Source organism: Ambystoma mexicanum, chromosome 4p (genome assembly GCF_040938575.1).
Source record: "Ambystoma mexicanum isolate Mex_15411 chromosome 4p, UKY_AmexF1_1, whole genome shotgun sequence".
Taxonomy (NCBI): domain Eukaryota; kingdom Metazoa; phylum Chordata; class Amphibia; order Caudata; family Ambystomatidae; genus Ambystoma; species Ambystoma mexicanum.
In genome coordinates this window covers 198,384,960-198,409,439 of record NC_090927.1, presented here as the reverse complement: position 1 = coordinate 198,409,439, position 24,480 = coordinate 198,384,960, and the positions used below count along the sequence as shown (strand labels likewise).

Below are 24,480 nucleotides of genomic sequence, written 5' to 3'. Positions count from 1 at the left end.
ATCTGTGCCACAAACCTTACCGCAAACTACATTGAACCTATTTTCTTGAGCAAAAGACTTTTGAACCATTGACTTTGGCCCTAAGCCTTTTTGTATCCGATTTTAACCTTGTAGCCTCTCTTGTTCAACTGCTTAGAATACTTACCTGTCGGTTTGATTTAATTGCTGATAACTTTGTCTTTCCCTCCCTTTTAAATTGCTGGAGTGCCATTTTGCTCCCACTTCATTTTGTGAGCCTAACTTGTCTAGAATTTAAGGGAAGTGGTGTGGTGTATTTATGATTGTGATTTCTTTAACTTGCTTAGAAAGGTGAACTGTTATACAACTGATGAGTAAATAAATATATATTCTTTTACTTAGAAACCTTGAGTCAGTGTTTACCTGAATCATAGTAATTGCTGCCCTTTGTGTAACTATTGTACTGCTCACTTACGAGATAAGTGTAGCTGCTCCGCTACTGCTACCACTATAACTGTGTATTACAGGCTTGTACCAAAGGTGAAATTGTACTGTCACTTGTAGTCTTAATTGTGTGTAGTGTTCCCAGAGGGTACTGCATATAATTCTGCCCAACGGAGACCAATTGAAGGTTTTGTGTTAAAGTGGGTCTGAGCCCAGTGGAGGGGGGCCTGGGGTGAACAGTGAATAACCAGAGCAGTTGTGCACATGAGATTCCCGAGGAGAAAGGAACTTTGAATGTTTTTTGTCGCATCAGGCTCTCTGAATTAAGAGACTTTGAATTGCAAAGAGACTTTGGCACAGAAGGTCCTGATGCAGAGATTATGAACTGCATCCTCGTGCTAGAGAAGACGGCGTATGTGCTAAGTTCAAGTGTGCCGCCTTGTCCTGTGCTGAAAACGTGGGAAAGGGGAGCTAACGCCTCTGATATCCTGACATATCATTTCTTGAACACTTTTCTTTTGCATAACATTGTTTCCCACACCATTTGTATTTAGCAGTAAGGATTGGCAATAGGTTTATTATTATAGGGTCTTTAATTTTGACCAGACTCTACTATGACTGCGTTGTTTTTATTAGATGGTCGTAGCTTGCTCCCGTCTTTAGATTTAGGAATAAATAGGCGTTTTTCAAACCCAATTGAAGTTCAATAAACACCCTGGAACTGTGATCACTTGTGTCTGTCTTCACTGTTTGATACCATGCCTTCCTTACACGTGCCATCTCCAGAACTGTGGAGTTTTAAATTGTGGTATTTTTGTCTATTTTGAACTTAGTATTTTGGTGTAGTGATTTTATGGAGTGAAAACAATATTCATGGTAATATAAAATGTGCTTGTGCTTACAAGTAGAAAAGTGTAAGCCTTAGACCACGGACTAGCTATTGCCAAAGTTGTCACTGATTAAATAGCAAGTTGGTTCACCTTTATCCTGTCTTGCATTTTTATCCAGCAGTACATTGTGTGCTAGGATGTGTAGGCGTATACTACTAATGGGGCAATGGAAATCACAACTGTCCGTATGCAGAGTGTGCTGGCCGCCAAAAAGGCAGACTTTGAGGAAATTGAACCTCTCATCAAGTGGCCAACTCTGCTGTTGGAATCAAAGTTCAGCCCAACACTTGTCTATTTCCTGAGAGAATTAACTATGGTCCACAGAACTAGCCTGTCTCCTGTAAAGTCAGTTTGGATCGCTGTCTCCTAGCAAACTTCCTGTGCACAATCGAAGCTCCTTAGCATTACACGGTGACGCCTATTGAGAAGACGCACTGCTGGAAGCATTTCTCCAAATGCATCATTTAAAATATAGTAATTTCACAATGTGCTGTAAATAACCCAATCTGTAGGAGAGGGCAGTGGGAAGTCTTCATACATGTGTACATCCTGTAACCACCCTTGGTTTGCAGGAAATTGGCAGAAAAAAGGTTTAACAAGGTTGTCAGCAAAGAAAAGTCCTTCATTTCATGCGGTGAGGGAGGAATGCATGTTTCTGAATAGGCAAATGTATGAAGAGTAGCATTTTCAGATCTTATAGGTCTTTTTATTAAGTGTTACATAGGGCGTTTGTTCCAGAGCAATGTGTAAAATAATGAATGCATTTCTATATACCTAATTTGGTACAGCTTTGATTTTAAGGATTCAATCATTTGTCACATCCCATTGTAAATTACCAACCACCATCCCCCTCATCATTTCCTGGATAGACTACGCCAACAGCTTGTACTTCAGAATGCCAGACTATTTAATGAAGAAACTGGAATGTATACAGGACGCAGCTGCCAGACTTCGGCTCAAACTCTCATGAAGAGACCACAGCACTCAAGCGCTAAGGATGCTACACTAGCTCCCAGTCAAACAACGAATCGCGTTCAAAACTATGTGCATAACACACAGAGCAATCCACAGCCTATGAGCGGAATTCATGAGAGAAAATCGCCATTTACCAGCTGACTAGAATACTTGGATCCCACAACAACATCCGCCTAGAACCTAAACCGTACACGAGAACAGAACTTGGTGGATCAGCGTTCTCCTGCTTAGCCATAAAACTTTGGAACTCCCTCTCCAGAGAAATATGAACGATGAAGGACCACCTAAAATTCAGAAAACTTCTAAAAACCTGTCTCCAACTCCGAACGGGACGAAAATGAATGAACAACACCAACCCATTATGAAATGCACACACAGCTGAGGAGGACTGGGAAGTAAGCCGGAGTGGAGTACAGGGAAGAAAAGATCAGTCTGAATGGGAAGGAGACCTAGGTGTAGCCATCCCTATATAGGGTCAAACGGTAAACAGGGGGACAGAAATGTGTCGGACCTAATTGGACCATTGACCAGAGAGCCTAAGATTAAAAAAGGGGGGATAGAGGTGTCTCGATCTCGCAATTGATGGACCAGAGGGCACTGAGAACACATCCCAACCTCGATGAACACGTGGGTGTGGAAATTGCAGCACACCAAAATATTCTAATGGGGAAGATGTAACCCATTGAGGATCCACTCTTCTACACACAACATAGGAACGGTAAGTGTAGTACACCAGAATATACGACAATGGTAATCAATTGTCAATCAAAAAAGACAGTGTAGGATAGGGTGCTGCCACTACCCAACCCTACTAAAAAAACTCATCCTTCTACATACACCTCTCAAACTCCAAACTAAACACTACCCTGCCTCTACAGCACAACACACCGTATGTCCTTCACTACACCACAACAATGCAACAAACCACACATAACCTTGCACAACAGCATATGACGGTGACAAACTGAAAAACATACCTGAGCTCAGTAAATGTTGTCAACCGAACTGAAGCTGCCAACATCACAGCTCCCTTGCTCTTACCCACACTCAGCCCTACTAACATACCCCCATACCCTCTTGCTTTACTGATCCGCCAGAGCGCCATGGAACCACACAAGTGACAACAGTGTGCTGTATAAGAACCTTTAAAATAACCCTATTTTGTAGACCTAACACAATGGGATTGCTCCATCTCACAGGCTTGGCAGCTCTTACATGGAGAGGTGCTCTGATCGCTGATTGTCAGTCTCGGTTCATTGTGTAGTCTTGGGCAAATGACTGTCCCTTCTCCCTCATGCATCTGGCAAAAATTGGTTTGTACTTAAAAGCAAGCTAAATGCCAGCACTAAATGCCTGTGTTAAAGAGCGCACCACGACAGCGAGGCTGGGGCAGAATGGGAAGACTTTCTTCAGTTGATTTTGTCCATGCCGCACAGCCCGCAGCACTGCATGAAAGGACAGAAAAAAACGAGATGAGAGGACAGAGGGAAAGAATAGAGGAGAATGAGATTCCAGATGGTGCTGCCTTGCGTAAGACACAGGGACGTAAAAGAGAGTGATGGTGGATGGCAGACATCGAGCCTGTATGCAGTAGTGGGGGCAAGATGAGAAACAACCCCAGAAAGCAGTAGAACATGATCCCGTCCAGAAGGCATGAGACCTGAAGGGAGAATGGCAGACTCTGTTCCGACCTGGAGACGCTAGAAGATTTCCAGAGGGAAAGATCGGTATCATTAAGCAGATTGAGGAAGAAGAGACAAAAGTGAGGGGAACTCAGGTTGGAGAGAGGTTTGTGTGCACCTGACTTTGGCAAGGAGGGGAAGGACATGGGATAGAGAGGGGATATCCAAAGCAATACCCGAGAATGTGTTTCAAGCGAGTAATTGAGAACGTGGGAGGCTGCTGGCTGGAACCCAGAGGGTAAGTGAACAAAGCCTTTGAGAAATATTGTTTAAAGGGAAATGATCGGTATACCCCATTTCGCGCGGGCAGTTCGGCGCGGCCTGTTAGGCGCGACCGGTCTGGTGCTGGGATCTTTTGGCGCCTGCATGTTTCGGCACGTCCGTACAATTTGTTAATAAAATGGAACATTGATGCTGTCTCGTACCCTGGTCTGCAGGGATTGGATACCAAAGAGCTAACGACTGGGTGATTGAGATTTTATCAGTTTCACATACACCAGTTACTTATATTAACGTGGGTCATTAAGAACGCTCGTGAAGCTTAATGGAAGTAACTGGTGCAGACAAAATCGATAAGAGCCCTATAGCCTTGCGGTTAACTCTTCAGTCACCCAGCCCTGCAGGCCAGGGTTCGCGACGGCCTTAGTTGTGTATATATTTATATTTTTTATTGTATTAAGAGTGCACAGTTAAAAGTGCAATGTTAATTAAAATTCCGGAAAAATGGCCGCGCTGAACAGGCGCGGCAACACGTCCATACCAAATTGGCGCCGAAATGTCCTGCTTTGGAAATGCTTCATGCTGGAATTTGAATACAAGGCTCCTAATGACACAGAGACTCTCACTGTACAAAGAAACACTGCATGCTTGAACTTGAATTCAAAGTTTCTAGTGGTGTTAAGAAACACTCTGTAAAAACAGAAGCTGCAGGGCGGGATTTGAAGACCAACTACCTAGAAACCTTTGTGAAACTGAGGAGTACAAATGCTATGCGTAGGCGCTTGAGGCAAAGTTCCCAAGGACATTGAGACTGAGACCAGCTCTGGTAATAAAGGAGACACGGAATAGAGTTCCAGACTTCTAAAATAATAAACATTTTGAACTTTATTCACTTATTGAAGGACACAATTTTTTAGAAATCCCCACAGTGCCATAAAAATGAAAGCACATTTATCTGACTTATACTTTGATATTTCTGCCTCATTTAAAGAATTCTGTTTTTTGATTCCTGCAGATATTATAGGACTTTTTACTGAGGCACCTTCTTACTACTATTCCCATGGGATTGCACGAACTCCGATGCCTGTGGAGCCTGTGGAATGTCCATATTGGTGGGGCAATAGAAGTGATATTGTTATAATCCACTTGGGTAAAAACGATAGCAACGTCTATAATATTACATTTGTTTTGCTATCGTAGTAATGCGTACCTTATTTTTGTAGATTGAAAACCAAAGCTTCCGCCAAGTATGGCCTTTCAGCGCAACCTCGACTGGTGGATATCATTGCTGCAGTGCCTTCACAGCACCGTAAGGTACTGGTGCCCAAGCTGAAGGCCAAACCTATTAGGACCGCCAGCGGGGTAAGTCATGCAGCGAAACGTCTCAACCACTGAAACAAGTGGTCTGCTCTGGATCCTGTATATAGTGTACCCTGTAAACTAAATTGCTCTTTTGCTCTGTCCAGCTGACAGCCAAAGTATCAATATGCTATACCCTTTGAAGAGTTTTTAGGATTTGATAATGGTCCCATGTTGTTAGATTGGTAGACGGGTGTTTATTTCGAGGAGACCTTTCTTTTTCGAGACTTGAGATAATCTGCTATGTTCTATGTTTCTTTTAAGCATAAAGGACCCTCATCCTTTCAGTGCCTTGCAGCAGTTCTTATTGCGTATTTCACTGTGAGGTGTTCAAATGAGTGATGATCGTAACAAAATAAATTAAATAGCAAATGCTAACGTTATGGCTCCATAAAATATTAATCAGAATTCACTGTAGGTATTTACTGGTAACAGTGGAGGAGCGGGCAATAGTGGATCTGACCAAGTCAACTCATGAAGGTTGGTTTTACTCGCATGTAAATCCAAATGTCACCAGCTCTTCTGATCCCAACATTATCTAGTCTGGTCTTTTCATGTATCTTTGATCCAATGTATGGTTTTCCTTCTAAGAGGAATTGCGTGACCAAATGTCAAAATATAATTTGTCCATTGTGGACTGTGTCAACCCTTTTAGTGTAGTACAAAATATATTTGGGGCATTGTATTGATGCAAAGGTTTTCTGTACATTTCAGGTTGCAATTTCAGTCATTGAACATACAAAATAATGGATGATTTTAATTAAGGTTTTGAGACTATATGAATCCATGTTCTGTGAATTTTAAGAGAACTGCAATGTGTTAGCAGTGGCTAGGAAAGGGGCTCATGTGGAGTTAAAGAATGTTAAATGAGGCAGTGTGGCGATGGCGAGAAATGAAGACCAAAGTGAGTTGGTTGAATTTTTATCCGGTCTTTATTAAGATTCCCAATATAGGGGTTTGGATGGGTTAAGCACCTATAAGTACTGGGGAAGTAATCTAGAAATAAGGAGACTCGTAAAAAAAACCTTTTCCGAGGATGGGTTGACTTGAAATGGTAATCTCCAGGTGCTCCCTGCACCGCAGGGTGAAGAGGTCTCGAAACATACATGTTGTACCTTATACGTTTCTGTCCCTCAAGTGATTTCCTCCCCCAACAACCAAACTCCATAGGTGATGCCCAACAGAAAGTTCAAAACCTATTCTTTATACGTCCTTTGGCCTGTAGGTTAATGCTAAGCTACAACAAGAGTTCTTCAAGTTTGCCCAGTAAAGCTATACTTTTAAAGTCCTTCCCTATTGTAGAAACAAACATACATCAGATGCTTTTATGTATCATTCTCTACCGGTTTACTCACAGTTGGGTTCTCTTCAAACTCACGGCCTTCCTCGTAGTACTTTAGGTTCTCATTCTCCTTCATATAGGCCTCTCTGGGTTACAAGTATCTCTACGATCCCTGACTTGTCGTGTATGCCTTTCTTTTCCTAAACTCTGGTGGAAATATTCTCCTCTTAGATTCTGTATGGTGTCCGTTTCCATGACGTCAGGTTTTCAGCTCTGGGTTCTGAACCGAAGTCACATTCGCCCACGTCTCTCCACAACTTCAGGTTACTTCTCACCCTATTCTATGTTCCTCTCAGGGTTATTTCAGTTCTCTCCAGGACCTTTACATCTCTCCGGATCCCTCAGGTTCGCTTACAAAGCTCTTGGGTGTTAAAACAACCATTGGCTCTCTGAGTACTGTGAGAAACAAGAAGGTGTCTCACCCACTAGTCCCCAGGGATCTATCATCCAGGTGGCCAGGACAGGGCCATCGCTTTTGGATCCAGTTCTTGGGGGTGAACCAGTACGGGAGGATCGCCTGGGTGAGGGGCCTCCGGGGAGTGGGAATGGGACACCGAATGGTGAGGTGCGGTATCCCCTTCCCTGTAACACCCCTACCCCATCCTACCAGGTAGGATACCTAGGAACTCTACGCCCACCCCCTTTTACAACACAAACACGTTCACACGGATCGCACGCTATGTTAGAAAACAGACTAACACCGGAGCAGTATACATGACGCGTACCAATACAATGGTCAGGTGACGTCAGGCAATTACTGACAATTGCACACACCTCACTACCACTAAGCTTCCCCACACGGATAACAGGCAGAGCACGAGAGCACACTCTTGAGCAAGTCAAAGCGCACAAGGAAACAGCAGTGTTGGGAGGGCAGCTGAACTCCAGAAGAAAGATGGCAAAACAGAAGGGGATTGCAAGTAGGGAAATTCCCCTGACCTCCTTTTTGACAAGGAACCGTTACTTTCCAGAACCCTCGAAAATAGAAAGCGTAAGACCAGGAAACCGGGCTAAAGAATTTTGCATTGTGTGCTGGAGATACCCGGGGCCCTCCTGTGTCCGTAATCAAGGCTGGGAGAATCGGCAGTCGCTGTGGTACCGTCCTTGGCTCCAAGAACAAAGCAGCATCAGTGAAATCAACACAGCCGTTGAGTTGGGGAGACCGATACAAGACTGGTCTGTGTTGAAGCCAAGGTTGCAAGCAGCAACGTTTTATGGCGAGAGGTGGAACGAACATTGTTTGAAATGCGTGTCATAAAAGATGCAAGTACAGATGAACTGCTGATGACTGACCTTTGAAACCAATATTTGATACATTTGACAGAGTGGTCCGGCACTTCATTTGTGCTCAATTGAAGGTCTCTGTAAGGTATCTAGCTGAGAAGTGGCAAAAGTGAAAGAGTTGTAAAGAATTGTGAATCGAAGTGGTCCTGCGACAGGTCAAGCAAATTCCTGCGCACAGTCAAAAGTCTTTGAAGTTGATACAGTAAAGAAAGTTTGTGTTAAAGTTGATGAATTCGTCCGAGCCCGGTGGAGGGAGACTAATTGAAGGTTTTGTGTTAAAGTGGGTCTGAACTTGTTGGAGGGGGAGCCTGGGTGACCAGTGAACCACCCGAGAAATTGGATACGTGAAAGTCCTGAGGACATTGTGTTAAAGTGGGTCTGAGCCCGTTGAAGGGGTCCCATAGTGAATCACCTGAGAAATTGTGTACATGTGAAATCTAAGAAGTAAGGAACTTTAATGTTTGTTTGTCGCAACAGGCCATGTGAAATAGAGACTTTGAATGGCAAAGAGATTTTGGCACAGAAGGCCCTAATGCTAAGGTTTTGAACTGCATCCTCATGCTAAAGAAGCCAGAGAGTCTGCTAAGCTCGAGTGTGCCACCTTGTCCCGTGCTGAAAACGTGGGGAAGGGGAGCTAACTGCTCTGATATCCTGACATATTATTTCTTGAACACTTTTCCTTTGCATAACATTGTTTCCCACACTATTTGTATTTAGAGGTAAGGATTGGCAAGGATTGGAGGATAGGTTTATTAGTATAGGCCCTTTTATTTTGACAAGACTCTACCAGGACTGCGTTGTTTTTATTTGATGGTCGTAGCTTGCTCCCATCTTTTTAGATTTAGTATTATATAGGCTTTTTTCAAACCCAATTGAAGTTCAATAAACACCCTTGAACTGTGATCACTTGTGTCTGTCTTACTGTTTGATACATGCCTTCCTTACAGTACTCTTAGGCTTTTCCCTGACCTATAATTCTTTGAGGATCTTCTCACAACCAATGATTTCCTTGGTAGTCTGCTCCTGGGGTCACTCAATGTTCTGCCTTGGGCAGGTTATTTGGTCATCACAGATTGTTTAGGCCTCTCTGCTGCTCATTGTTTCTCTTAGCACATCAATTATTTGGGCTACAGAATGTTTTGAATGGTCCTAGCCTTTAAATCTGGTGCAGGGCTTTCGGCGCAGAGTGGATCATCAAAAAAGTATCTAGAGTGACTCCATTGTTCTGTGATAGCCATTTTAAATCAAAGATTAATAACACTTTTGTTTTTAGATCTACCTAGTGACAGCCCCATATGTACACCAAAAGGGCAGCATAGAAATGAGTTCTTTATCTGATCTTCATGTATGAAATATAATATTAGTTTGGGGAACTATTGCTTTTAATTGGTACATTTGCAAATGCTTTAGTACTTTTTAAATTTAGTTCAGCAGTGCAAATGGCCTTGTCTGGTACTGAACTGAATGGGGCCAGTCCTATATTAATGGATTTGCTTGCAAGAGCTCTGTAATGTCATGCCGAGGCTAAGACCAGTAAAGGCCCGCTTGATGAGCTGCCTCAAAACAAATTTGGCGATTGTCACACTACTGAAAGGGGATAAAGGCAGCTTGGAAGAAACATTAAATTGAGACGGTTTAGGCTTGACACATTTCACTAGTAGGGTTAGGCCTATCACCAAATCTCCAGGAGCCAAAAACCTTTGAACCAAGCCCAGTGTCTTTTGACCCCACAGTGACTTAATCTTATTTGGAGCTGTGCACCGAGTGCACTGTATTGCTCTCCTCTGAAAAGTGCACGGAACTACCATAAATCACCAATGCAATTATAGAGCAAATACTTCAACCCATAAACAGACAGACACAATAACTCACAGCCACGCACTCTTTAGAAGATAATCAGCTCTTTACAGCTATTTATTCAAGGATTACAAGTACATAGAAATAACTCATAAAACTAACATGGACATAGATCGCAGAAGAAGTAAAGAAGTCCAAAGAAATACATCACTGTGAGCGTAATTCTTGTCCTCATCTCGTCCAGAAGCGGCTGGAAGACTCCGGGGGGCAGCCAGGAAGAGAGTGCTACAGCTCACAGGAAGGCCAGACGGAGCGTCCTTCTCTGGCTGAAGTCTCACCTGACCCCTCTGGGTTTCCGCATATATAGGAACTCCAAAAAAAAGGAGTTAATTCTCAAACCTTCTGGAATTGCACCTGCGCAGTTGAGGAACAGCCGTCGGTTTCCAGCTGGGTCAATCGAGAGCTCCCCCCAAGGAACGCAGGGCCTCCCTGCTCTAAAAACATGCTCCATGGAGAACAGTAGTAAGTCATAACAACGTTGGCTTTTCCCAGCAGAAATGGCCTTGACTGCATACCAAGTTTGAAAAATCATGTTTGTCTCAGCACTGTGAATCTAACACTTCAGCAAAATGTGTGCAGCCTTTCACTGCGGAGTGAAGTAAATATCCAACATGGCTCCGAGCACTCCCAGAATGCATTGTGCGCCCACGCCATTTTAAACCAAGCATAAATTAAGCAGAACACGCACGTACCTTTCTGTCCAACAAGATAATCAAGCCTAACAGGTCTGTGGGCCTTGCACCAATGTACAGGAGAAGATTGCCTTTCAGCTCTGCGACATAGACCATTGAGGAAACAATTCTGGCGCAGGTCCTCATCTGGTGTTTAACATGGGGTGTGGATTGTGATGAATCCATTGGCATCATCACTCCTTTCCCAGCAGTGACCTCTCCCCATGTGGCCAGTGTACGGCAGCCGCTACCTGATGCTGACCCTGGGGGCGGCTATATGAGGGAGGATCACATGGGGATGCAACCCTCAAGGGTTGCATGTCAACATGACATCATCGGACGAGACGGAGCATCCCCCTTTTTCCTTTGAGGATACCCCACCCATTCCCCATGCCTTAATGGCATATTATCATACCTCCCCTCACTCATCAAGCAAGGGTACTGAAAACACTTTTCTATACTCTGTACACAAGTCATCAAAACCTGACTTGCCTTTCAAAACTACTGAAAACACTTTTCCAGACTTTTCATTCAAGTCAAGAACTGACTTCCTTTTTCCTAGATACCAAAATACTTTGACGAAGAAGATGAAGATCAATGGAGGCAAAGAGCACAAGCTGCACCCTAGTTGTTGCAGGAAAAGGCAAGCGGCCGGGAGATTTAAACAGGTGAAACAGCTGACAGAGACGCTGGCTAGAGAATTCTAGTCCTCTCAGTGTCGACCAAGGGGCTGCATGGAGGCAAAGGCTCACCGTAGGAACCTGACTGCAGCGGACGGTACATTGTGAGGACGGCAGGAGCAGCCAAGAAGCTTCAGTGCGTTTGCAAGTACTGAAAGGCAGCCTCCACACCGCCTGAGCTCGGAAAGACACTGAACGGAAGAGCGGGAGCCACAAGAGGAACACAATCTACGAAGCAGTGACGGCAAGAGCAGATGGAACGCTGAAGAGCTGCAGGCTTGCAGTGGGAGAACTTGTGCATGCCATCAAGAGCCGGTGAGTCCACCCAAGAGAAGCAGGGACTTGAGGGCATATTGGCAACCCTCCTGAAAGTAAATAACATTGAATGAAGTATATTTGACACAACACACAAGTGACTATTACTTAGAGACAGAACAAAGGAAATATAAAAGACTGTCAAGTTTGTAAGTGTTTGCCGTATACCTTTAAGGCCTGGCAGGATAGTATAATAGGCAGAGTCCAGTCACAAGAGAAAAACTCTGGTAGGAGAGTATACCAGGCAGATTGAAGTCACAAGAGTATACATATGAGTAAAGCCCTGGCGGGAAAATGTACCAGGCAGAGTCAAGACAGAACAGACCAAATATAAGAGACTATTAAGTCTGTAAGTGTGCGTAGTGTACATATGAGGAAAGACCTGGTAGGAGAATATAGCAGGCAAATGCAAGTTGCAAGTGTGCTCATATAAGAAAGCCCTGGTAAGGAAGCATATCAGACAAGGTCAAGTTTAACAGTGTGCAAAATACATCACCTAAGGAAGTCCTGAAAAGGATACAGCAGGACTGGCAAAAGGCTGAGGTGAAACATATCAAAGAGGAGAGAAAACATGGCAGGATAGTACATCGGGCATCCTACCAAGATACAGACTAACAGCCAAGTTGTTTTGTATACCAATTGTGTTGTTTGATCAAAAGAAACCTAAAGAACTGATATTCTTGAAAGTATAAAACAGAGTGAAGAGAAATCTAGGGGAAGGGAACCACCCTCTGGTACAAGGAACTCTATCCTCCTGGAACATTTTATGTTGGAATTACTCATTTCCTTTTTGAACATTTGTACACTACTCAAGGCCAAATACATTTTCCTTTTCACCTTAGAGTTGATCTTTAGAATGCGAGGGCCAGAATATTTCTTTGGAGACGTGACGTTTTGCTTTGGACATCTTGGCATTGGACGGACCCTTTGTTTTGTTTTACGTAGGGAAACACCGCTTAGAGTTGGGACATATATTGCTAATGACCATGTAACTAAGTAACTAAGCTTTGTACTGTAACAAGTGCCACGATGTCCTCGGGCTGTTGTGCGCTATATAAATACGAATAAAAGAAAACAAAACAAACAAACAGAGGTATTTCCTAACACCCCTTTTATTTTAATAAAAGGTTTTGGCCAAAACCATAAATCCCATGTGTCCGCGTCTTATTCCTGGTTCCTCACAGGATACATATTTACACTGTATTGATGCAAGAGAACCTTAACCCGCTCATGGCCTAAGTCTTAGCCCTTCAAGTATTGTCATTTTTTAAACACATTTTTTTTTTAAATTAGTCAAAATATTACTGCTCAATTTTGGGTAACACAACATTTAAAAGCCAATGGATTTGCAGACAGTTCTTTAGGGAAAGGCGTGAAATCCAATACTTTAGGGGCACAGCCATCAATAGTATACAGGAACCTTTTCCAGCAGCAGTTCACGTACATATGCATGCCAATAAACTACGCAGCACCCACTCCCACAGACTTGGACTCTTCTCAGCATCACCAGGGTTAAAGAGACACCTGGCCTGCCCTGCACTCCTTCTACTACAACAAAAAACATACTCGCTCTGTGCGAGGTCAAGTGTTGTCTTTGGCAATTAAGCATTCAGGCACTGGTAAGACCGCTCTGAATTGGAGCTTTCCTCCTTGCAATCAGTCTGTGATCATCTCAGAAGATGCCATTGGAGTGAGAATGCCTAATCATGGGTGCCAACTTTTAATTTTCATTGCCGGGCCAAAAGTTCCCTTGAAAGGAACCAAACTAATTAAGGGAGCGTGAACCCCTCCCCAGATGGAAACTGCATTATAATCGCACCTTTTCTGCAAGGAATTGGTGGGGAGGAGGAGAGTGTCCAAGAATCTTCAGGCAGAACCGAACATGTAACATCTCTGCAAGTTCCTTAAACTGTTGTGCTACGTTTACAGATTCATTGTCCGCACTTGCCCCTCTACATTCAAATAACTTATTGTAGATCCCTGATCCTGCTCAAAATGTTGCATTAAAGTATATGACTTTCAAGCCAATAGCAGTTTATCTCTAGCAAAATTGACAAAGCACAGACCGTGCAAACAGATCACTTGGGGTGTACACCCAGAAACGCAAAATGGCTCAGCATCCCTACATGGGGGCAAAGTGATGTTTTTGCCCCCATTGCTAATGGGGCTAATTGCCCTCTTTGCCCCCATGTACTCGGTGTCTACGTTCACAAGATTTTGAATCTTGGGTGCATGCCCAGGAACAGATGCCCTCTTTCAAACAATAGTGTGAGAAGGAAATCAGACACTCCCGTCCCCTGCACACCTTTGTGCTGTATGACACCCAATATAGTGTTTATATAAATATTACTACATAGTATATACACATTTTTAATTCAGGAATAATATATCCACATGAAAGTGTTTTTTGTCCAGTTCTTCTTTATAAAAATAGAAAGCATCACGTGTTTCGGTATACAAGATTCCCTTCATCAGGTGCAGTTAAACCAATCTGTAGAATAATAAATATGTTCAAATTCATAATGGTTCAAAACATTTCTGTAGTAAAGCATAGCATTTTATAAAGAGTAATTTTATGTATGCAAATCATGCCTTCCAAAAATGGCAAAAGACATTTGGTCAGGCAACTGATGAGTAAGCCAAAGTATTACCCAAGTAGAAGAATGCTGCAAGGATCATCCATACCAGTGAGCAAACCAAGACGTGATCAATCAAAAACTGGTGAAAGAAAACACCTTAAGAGAATCCAAACTTGTGGCATGCAGCTTTAGTAGATACCTAGGTGCCACCCTTCCATTGGTGTTATTGGTGTTAAAAGTACGTAAATTACCTGGAAAGTATCATAATAAAGGCCAGTTGAATGAAACTGGGTTGTTATGTCAGCATAGCAGGTATCTTAGCTTAAAAAGATTGATCCGTGCATTGAGAAAAATTGAATACTGGAGTGAAACTGAGGAGAAAAAGTAAAGCGAAAAGAGATGAAAGGTTTTACCTGTCAGTAAAAGTGTCAATTCACAGAGAGCGCTGACATAGCGTCTAAAGTATTAAAAAATGTGGACAAACATTATGGAAGTAACTTCTATGTCTGGGTCCACCTTGAATGGCAGTCAACGGAGGACAGGACGTTGAGCAGCTACAATAAAGGTAATCAGCGTTGAATATACAACACTATAATGATGCTGAGGCATTACAATAAAAAATTATTGTTGTTCAAAGGTAAGTTAACGTAACTGTACTCCAAGAGAGAAGATCTTCTGCCGCAATAGAAGGCGCGAAGCGACGTGGTTGGATCTTTTATGTGTATGATAGCCATGACAACATGGTATAAAGATAGAAGATGGACTGCGAAAATGTTAAAAGTGCCGAGCGTCTGCACGTATCAATAGAGGAATAGGAAAGAACGAGTGTGACAAGAATGGTTATGCAATGTACAGAAAACATTTTGTGTCAATAACATAATGAGATTACCCCTTGTCTGTTTCTAATTCTCTGCCCCAACTACCTGCCCAATTTGGGTATGTAACAATTGGATCTCCGGGGTGCCTACAACCTTGTTCGAATACGAAAAGGGGATGAGTGAAAATGGCCTTTAAAACCCGGTATGGGCTATTCGATTATCTCGTGATGCCCTTTAGGCTCTGCAATGCCCCAGCCACGTTTCAGGCGTTTATGAATGACATCTTTCATGACTGCCTTGACCAATTTGTCGTGGTCTACGTGGATGACATTTTGATATACTCCTCTTCCAGGGAAGAGCACACTGAACACGTACGTTTTGTTCTACAAAGACTAAGGGAAAACTACTTATTCGTCAAAGCAGAGAAATGTGTTTTTAACTCCACGAAGTGGAATGCCTTGGGTATGACCTTACCAACCAGGGCATCAGAATTAGTCGTTCTAAGGTCAAAGCAGTACTTGAATGGACTGTCCCCACCTCGATCAAGGCCTTGCAGTACTTTTTAGGATTCTCGAATTTCTACAGGCGCTTCATCCACTCATTCTCCCTCCATTTCGGCTCCCCTCACTGCTCTAGCCAGCTCTAAACAACCATACCAATGGAATCCGGAGGCACAGCGGGCCTTTGAGGCCTTGAAAGCTGCATTCTCAACTGCACCGGTGTTACAACACCTTAATCCGCTTTTGCCATTTCTGGTGAAGCTGATGCCTCTGGGTCTGCCATAGGGGTGGTTCTGTCTCAGTGTTGTCCCGATTCGGGAGAGACCCATCCGGTTGCTTATTACTCAAGGAAACTAACCCAGTATGAGCGCAATTACCCCATCACGGAAAGGGAATTACTGGCCATCAAGGACGCCTTTTTGTAATGGAGGCACCGCTTACTGGGGCCGCGCCACCCAGTCACGGTTTTCTCGGACCATCAAAGCCTCCTGGCGTTTAAGTCTATGAAATGCCTCACCGCTCGGCAGGCCCGCTGGCATCTCTTCTTTTCTCATTTCAACTTCACCATCACATACCGACCGACTGGCCGGGCTCAACACTTGTGCAGATGTGTTGTGGCGTCTGGCTCACAACCCGGGCAGTACCGCTTCTGACCGGTCTCTATTACTGCCTTGTTTAGTGGTCTGCGGGTGTACTCCTCAGCCCTCTCTTCGTTCCCTGATTTCTGATTGGGTTTCCTCACATGCAGGGGATTGCGAGGCCCTCAAACTCGATGTGGTGCAGGGTTTACCATACATTCAAGGCCGTTTTTACTTGCCGCCTGGGGAGGCGCATCTTCGCGCACTGGCATGGTCTCATGATTCTTTGTTGGCGGCCAACCCGAGCCAGCAAAAAACCTTGGACTCCCTGCGCCACTGGGCTTAGTGTCCCTCTATGTATAGGGACGTAATCGACTATTTAGCTTCTTGTTCTGTGTGTTCCCAGTGCAAGGTACCACGTTCCAAACCAGTGGGCTTGTTGCAGCCGCTTCCAGTGCCACACAAGCCATGGTATATGGTCTCTATGGACTTTATAGTAGACCTACCTTCAGTGGAAGGTTTTGATACTATCTGGGTAGTCATTGACTATTTCACTAAGATGGCTCTATTTGTCCCATGTTCAGGGCTGCCTTCAGCACCTGGTCTAGCATCTATGTTCATTTTTTTGGCCTGCCATCCATTGTGGTGTCTGATCGCGGCCCGCAATTCATGTCACGTTTCTGGAGGGCTTTGACGTCGTCCTTACGTATTGATGACGGGTACAGCACTGCTTATCATCCGCAGACTGAGAGGGTCAACGCCACTCTCGAACAATTCCTACGTTGTCTTTGCCTTTATTTCCAGTCCTCCTGGTTGGCCATGCTTCCACCAGCTGAATTTACCTACAATAATTCCTTGCATTCGGCTTCCGGCGTATCACCTTTCTACGCTATGTATGGGCAGCATCCACGCTCCTTGCCCTTGGATCCTATTATTCCTGTCGACAACCCGGCTGCTTCGGCATGTGTTCGGGACATCAAAACCGTTCACATGGCTGTTCGGTTACATCTCCTCCGGGCTCAGAATAGGGCCAAGAAGTATGCTGATCAACACAGGTCTCCTGCACCAGATTACAAAGTGGGCATGAAGGTCTGGCTGTCTACCCGCAACCTGAAAATTGCTGGTCAACGCATGCTTTTAACCAAATTCTTGGGGGCCTTACTCCATCACGGAGGTGATTAGTCCTGTGGCGGTGCGTCTTTCTCTACCGTCCTCGTGGAGATTGCATCCGGTTTTTCATGTATGTCTTTTGAAACCGTGTCCCCCTTCTACGTGCTTGCCCGTCCGTCCGTCTCCTGTCCGGGTGGAAGGCGATTTTGAATAGGAAGTGGCTGATATCCTGGATTACTGGCTACACAGGGGTCGCCCTTTCTATCTTGTTGATTGGAAGGGCTACGGCCCTGAGGACAGGTCATGGGAGGTGCTGCGCAATATTCATTCTCCTAGGCTCCTGCCTCATCATGCCCGCAGGGGGTTGGCGCCACCTTTGGGGGTGCATGCTGTCACACCTCGACCCCGCTCCGCTTATCCCCACCAAGGCAGACGGACTCTTTCAAAGCTGCCTCCTATTAAAATCATTGTGCTCCGCGTGGTGTCTGGCATTTTGCAGCGCTGCTTCTATCACAGTGGTGACTGCTCTGGAAACTGACTAATGCAACATCAGCCAGTTCGGCTTCAGCCCACATATCCCATGAGACCAGATTATCTTCTGTAGTCTTTGTACAACAGCACGGTCATGCGAGCCTAGCGTCACTTGGCTCTACCTCCTTAATGATATAATCCGTGGCAGCTGGGGGGGAACGCTGCTTCTGTTAGTGAGCTACATCCAGCATCTACAAAGTTCCGTCTTCAAATGCCAGTTTGCTTTCTGAAGATTTACAGACCTTGTTTCCATTTAAAGGGCTTCTCTGTGTCTAACCATAAACCCGAACATTCTTCTGCTTAAAGGACTGCTTTGCTTCTGAATTTGTTGTGCCCTACGCCCGCCCGTGAGTACCTTTTCAGCGTGTCCTAAGCCTGCCCGTGTACCGTCCTCCTTATCCAGTGCAACGACTGCTGTTGCTGCTGATTGACTCTTTTCCGGTGTACAGGCGGACCTCAACCTACAAACCTGTTTAACTGTAACACTTTGAGTACAGTTCTGGTAAATCAACCTGCCTGTTGATTGTAGTGCCTTAGCGCTCCCTTTGTGATTTAGACCTGACTGGTACTACTCGCACTCCAGTACTGGTACCCACCTTCTTGTGTTTTCTGTCTTGGACTCCTTTCTCTGTTTGGAACTAATTTCTTCTTGGTGCCATGAGTGCACATGAGAACGCTCTGCAGTAAGTGCACCTACCAGGTCTATCTCCATCCATAAGTGCACTTAAGGACGTTTTGCAGTTAGTGCACTTACCCGTATCTAATCTGTCCCTCGTGCTGCCCGGGATTAGCTGCCTGACTAACATTCCTGTTTGTTATTTTGTACATTCGTTTTGTCCTATCTTGGAGTCACAAGCTACCTTAAGCCTCCCAGGTGTAAGACATACATTGTTTCTTTCTTGCACCTACTCTAACAACCAGGATAGTCGCTAATATCCTTTCTTCAATTGCAGGACGGTTCCAGTACGTGTCCCATTGATATCAGGGGAGGGGGAGAGGGTTGTTCAGGTACATCACTTGTTAGTTGATGCCTAGTGGTGATTCCTGTTATCAGTTACTGACCGTGTGTCTTTTCTTTCAGCTGGGTCCGTGGCAGTGCGTTCTCCCCTCTCATTTGGGTGATCGGTCTCTCTGTCTGGTGCAATACACAGCAGAGAGTCATGTCATGTCACAAAGGGTTTCTTTCACTCATAGAGAGGAGGCTCTGGTGGAGGCTCCAACCCGAGCTCTTCAATCAACTATCCAGTTCCACAATCCGGGTCTCCTGTCTTGGCTACTCCCTGTCCGGTGAGTAACAGCACAGGGTCGAAGCAGTGAGATCCGTTTGATCCGATCGCGCAGACGGAAGAGACTGCGCCGGACTCCCGGCAGGGAGCCCGTGGCAATCCTGCGACGGCCGCTTTCCGCCCCAGCCACAATACCACCCCTTTAATGCACGATCCTATGCGGTTCCTAATGGCGGAAAGAAGAAGCCTTTAATTCGTGAGACGCAGAGGCCTCGCAACTTGGCTGTGGGTTGGCTGTTCAGGGGCCATTACGCCACTGCATGGCACGTTTAACCCGATGAGCGGCCCAACATAGCAATTGTAAGTCCTTAAAACGTGGGAGATCACAACCCATCCATATATTCTTGGAAGATGACCGTGTACCTTCATTGACGTTGGGGAGCGAACATTCGGAACAACCCACTCTAGCCCACAACACGCTGACTGTCATTTTTGTGTGTTAAACACTAATCTGCATAGCCAAACCTTAAACGAGTTGCGGACGCCCACGTGCTCAAACCCCTGCACTGTTTCATCAGAACCGGAGGCCACGAACCACCGGATACGACTGGAGGGGCCACAAGGTAGGTCCCTCAGCCAAAACTATCTGACTTGCGGTTGATAACACAACGGGCAGGGAGCGTCAACCCTTGTAGACTGCCCCTTGTCTTAAGGCACATGAAAGGCTATATAACAAGTGCATTGCAATAGTTTGTGATAAGCCAAGATAACGCCCGACCCCTCGGCACACATCCTACTCCATGTTGCCCATGGAGGATGGTCATCCAGATTAAGAAATCCCCTCCCACGTACGATCTGAGGAGCATTAGACTAGTAAGATAAGGAGACCCTGGGCGCGCAGTGTGAAACAAGACCATCAAACCGCCTCTGTGCCAACGACCCACTAACGAGACAAAGAAGACTGAGATATAACATGAGACGGGCACCTTGCTGGTTAAGCTTATGTAGTGGTCACAATCCCATAGACGTGGGAGAGCGCAGTCCATCCTTTATCTGGAGTGCAGTTCAGGAGGAACACTCTAAAGAAAGCAATTATGGACAATCACACACACAGGAGGCCCACCGCCCTAACACCGGTGCGCCACGTTCGATACCTGTAGCCCAGTAAGACCCACATAGAGGACATTTGGTACACGCTACAAGACCACTGACACTGTGCAAATAGCTGCAGCGAACCCAACAGAAATTGCTGGGGAACCGCACCAGAGGGTGTGATTTGAACAGGACGGCACTAGAACACCGCCAAGGGCATTCATCCCCCAAAGCCTCACTATTGATCTTCCCCACACCAGGCAAGGTAGGGGTATCTCTAATTGTAAACAAGGTCCCCTCGCCGGACTGCGATTTAGATACGTGTGGAACACATAATCCTTGATCTGCACTGAATACCGGGGCCGCTGCAAGGGGAACACGCTGTCACGACCCTCGCTCAAAACCCCCTTTGGCAAACCCATTGGCCAGGACTCGGGCCTCTAGAGCCTGGCATCCTCTTCAAAAACCCTCATGGGGCCAGTCCTGGCGCCTATGGCTCCAGGCTCATACACCATGAAAAACAATGTGCTTGGGAACTACTTTATTGTATTGTCAGCCAACATGGAGGCATCCACATAGCTTGGTTCCCAAGAACCAAGCTATGCGGTCTAGTGTTTTGGGTGTGGTAGCCTAGGGACTACTTTACCTGGACTATTTTGTTGGGGCTATTTAAACTACACCCGAGCAAGACAACACGCTTCACGTTACTTTGCAGCTTGCAACGTGACGCTCACCGTGTCTAGCTATTCCCTCGAACCTCGGTGAAGCAGAACCTGCAAGGAGACAAAAGGAACATCATTAGCAGCAGCATCTTACCTGCATTCTTCATCTTTAAACACTCGCAGCTACTGAGAACAGCTTCCTCGAATCTGCACGCCTCCCGGACAGAACGACCTGAAAGAGGAAGATAGAGGCAACATTAAAGAAAGCAGTAGAGACATTTACAAATTACGAACTACTCAAAAGGCTTACCTGGCTGGTCGCCTCTCGTCTGGCACCACTCCGGACATTCCACTCGCGCTGTAGAACACTGCGACCTACAAGGAAGGAAAACACAGGTTAACAAAGGCAAGACTTTGCAGCGCTGCGCATAGCGCTTACTTACCGCATCATAGCGCTCTTAATGCGCCATCATTTTCAAGCGGGGCTCAACCAAGCCAGTTCGCCACGCTGAAGCTCTGCATACCTAAGGGAGAAAAAAAGAGACATTTTAAACAAAGAGAGGCATGCAGGATAGCAACAAAACTAAAGAACAGCAATAAAGACCTACCTGAACAATATCAAACGGGCCGGCGTCCGTGAAGTAACTGGACCGCACTTGCCCATGAAAGACAATGCGCCCCTGCAAAGAAGGCAGGACGGAGCGCACGCCTAATTCTACCACAAGGTGAGGAGAGGGTGCCAGAGGGACTGAAATCCTACGGGGGTGGAGGGAGGATACTTAACCCAGTCGGTCAGTCTTGAACACATACCTCCTGTATTTTCAGGCAGAACCTTCCCCGCAGACCACATCAGGGCAAAGCTGAGAAGCATACCAGTGAGTAACCCAGCTGGGTGGCGTCCCTGTGGATGTTAGGCAGCAACCTGTGTAGGGACCACTGCAAAAGGCTTAAGACTACAGGTGTTGGCAGTAAACCCAATTGGTAGCAGTCTGTACCACCCAGATTTACCTGGTAGCTGTGGCTGAGCAGCCAGACTTCTCTCAAGAAGAGTTAGACAGTATATAGAGTATACAAGATAGGTACATATTATACAAAAGTATATAATTAATTATTTAAAAACACACTTTGTAAAATACACTAACACTAATATGGCAAGCAAGTTCAAACATAGTCACTATTAATATATATACATCCCTGATCACTTATTGAACAAGTCTTAGTTAAAACACCACTTATTTTCAGACAGAGGTGAGCGCTTAACCTAAAATGGCACTCCAATAAGTTAATTAAAAAGGGAGGGAAAAAGGCAGAATTGGAACATACACAATACCAACACTTTAGGAGAACCAGAGCAAGTCAGAAAAGGCAGAATCTACTGAGGAGCAAGAAAGTCATAGGCCAGGCCCAGTCTTGAAGAGAGCAAGGCGGAATGTGTCCAAGATCACACAGTTGAATAGTACTTTTAAAGAGTCGTTGCAAAGAGTTCAAAAAGGGTTGGATCAAGTCAGGCAAAGTTAGTCCCAAGTCACCCCAGGATAGAAAGTCAAGGATTTATGGGACACCTTGAACAGTATGTTGCAAGGGAGACCAGCCGGTACCTGAAATGGTGAGAAAGCTCCAGCGGGGGCAGTTGTTCCTGGCAGCGGGTGCAAGTTGATGCTTCGTCCAGGGGAAGAGAAGATCTCGACCAGGAGGAAAGCTGGAGGTCGTTGCACTGCCAGGGAAGAAACCAGCCGCAGAGTTTCCCGGTTAAACTACCCTTTTATTTGCGGTAGTGGTGAAGCGTGGCTATCCGGCCGCCGGGGTGCTTGGCAAGGGCGATTCGACCACGAGACGATCCAGGAAGGCGAAAAAGAGGGCGAACTGGTTATCCCCACCAGCTCAGAGGAAGAAGACTCTCCGGGATGAAGATCTTCTCTGTCGTTGGGAAGTGGTGAGACGGTTCAGCAGGGCTCCACCGGTGGTGTCGTCGTTACAGGTCGGCTCAGCTTCTCCCTCTTCGGATTCTTTGGTCCTGTGGCGACTTCTGAAGTTCCAGTCCCGAAAGCCTTGCTTTTATCCAGAAAACCACCATTCATCAGTCCTAGCTGTCACTCAAACATGCTAAGTGGTGAGTCGGGCGGCTCACCACTGGGCCAATCACAAGAGTGCAACTTCAGTTGCCGAGGCAACTCAGTCCAGGGTGCCTAAACCCCCCTCTCACACATCCTGTAGACCCAGACAGAGTGGCACCACATTTGGAGGCTTCTGTGGAGAAGCCCGCCAAAAAGTGGAACAAAGGGTTCGACTTGGGTTGGAGTTGCAGAGTCGAACACAAACGCCATTTTAAAAACGAGTCCTGGCAAAAAGACCCAACCGGGGAATAAGTATTAAATAAATAACCCAGCGGTAACATTGCACCAAAAAAAGTGGTGCGTTTAAAATGAATGGGAAAATCCCATAGGAAATATTCCGGTGGAATATTTTGCGTGGTAACCGCTGCCACCAGCCAGAAACTCGATGAGGGGGGACTGCACAGTGCCCCCTCGAAAAACAGACCCAGGGGTAATCTAATTACCCCTACCAGTACTTCCACAATATTATGGTTTGTACTGGTTCTGTTCACAATGTAAGACTAGTAAAGTCAGTGGTGACTTTACATGCCCTGGGAGACAGTAGTCAGTCCCAGGGTATGGAGTCTATGTTTGGGGGTCACTATGACACCCCTGTGTTACTGAACTGAGGGTGCTGTGTAACACACTTACCAAAAACACATGAAACCCTATGGAGTAAAAGACCCCATAGCCCATAAAACACATTACAAAGTCAAAGGATATCTCAAATCATGTCTAAGAGTGGGAGAAAAAGAGTCTCACTCTTAGCAGGAGAAAAAATTAAACCCCAAAAATCTAGCAAAGCCGCTGGGGGATTCACTAGGTTTGGGAAATTAGCCTTAACAGAGAATTCTCCCTAACAGTGGATACCAGGTGAGCGTAACACACGCCCCTAATACCGAGCAACCAACATAACCTACTGAACACCCCTGCGGGGCAGCCACGCCAGAATATCTCTCCTCGCACGACACAGTCAGCTCTTGGACCTTTTCCCACCACCAGGAAATTCGACGCCCTAGTCCACAAGACCCTTAGGGCAACGGATATACAACAACACATCGATGATGACAAAGGGCTCCGGTACAAGAGAAAAAAAAGGGCCCTATGGATTCATTCACGAGCTCCCGGACCCGTGCGGCATAGACAACAATGCTGTCGACCAGAGACACTCCAACTACATCCTCAGCTAGTCCTAGAGACGACCATCTTCTCGCCACAATGCAAAATGGGTTTTTATCTTTCAATGTTAAACTAGACAACATTGTGGCCACTATCGGATCACTCAAGGCGAGATTGGATAAGGAAAGTGCCCGAGTAACGGAAACCGAGGCCAGAATAAGTACGAACGAAGATACCATTGGCCAGCGCAGCTGCGATATTGCTCAACTGAAAGGGGAAATCATGAGAATGCGAGGCAAATGTGAGGATTTGGAGTCTAGATCCAGGAGGAACAATATCCGAATAGTCTGAGTCGCTGAATCCTTCGGTAAGGGCCTGATGGTGACGTACACTGAAGCTCTCTTAAAATCCCTATTTGGTGCGACATCTTTTTCCGAACACTTCCTAGTGAAGAGAGCACATCACACCCGGGCCCCGAGGCCTAAACCCGGGGTCC

General features: G+C 45.5%; 1 protein-coding gene across 2 annotated transcripts in view; it reads left to right on the top strand.

Moving 5' to 3' along the window:
- The window catches only part of ELP3 (elongator acetyltransferase complex subunit 3), a 1,295,792-nt gene that overhangs the window by 155,487 nt on the left and 1,115,825 nt on the right, over positions 1-24,480 (top strand). For both annotated transcript variants that reach the window (XM_069605694.1, XM_069605692.1), the window contains exon 3: positions 5,392-5,530. In XM_069605694.1, the coding sequence (XP_069461795.1) occupies positions 5,392-5,530 (139 nt within the window). The remainder of the gene's footprint in view (positions 1-5,391; positions 5,531-24,480) is intronic.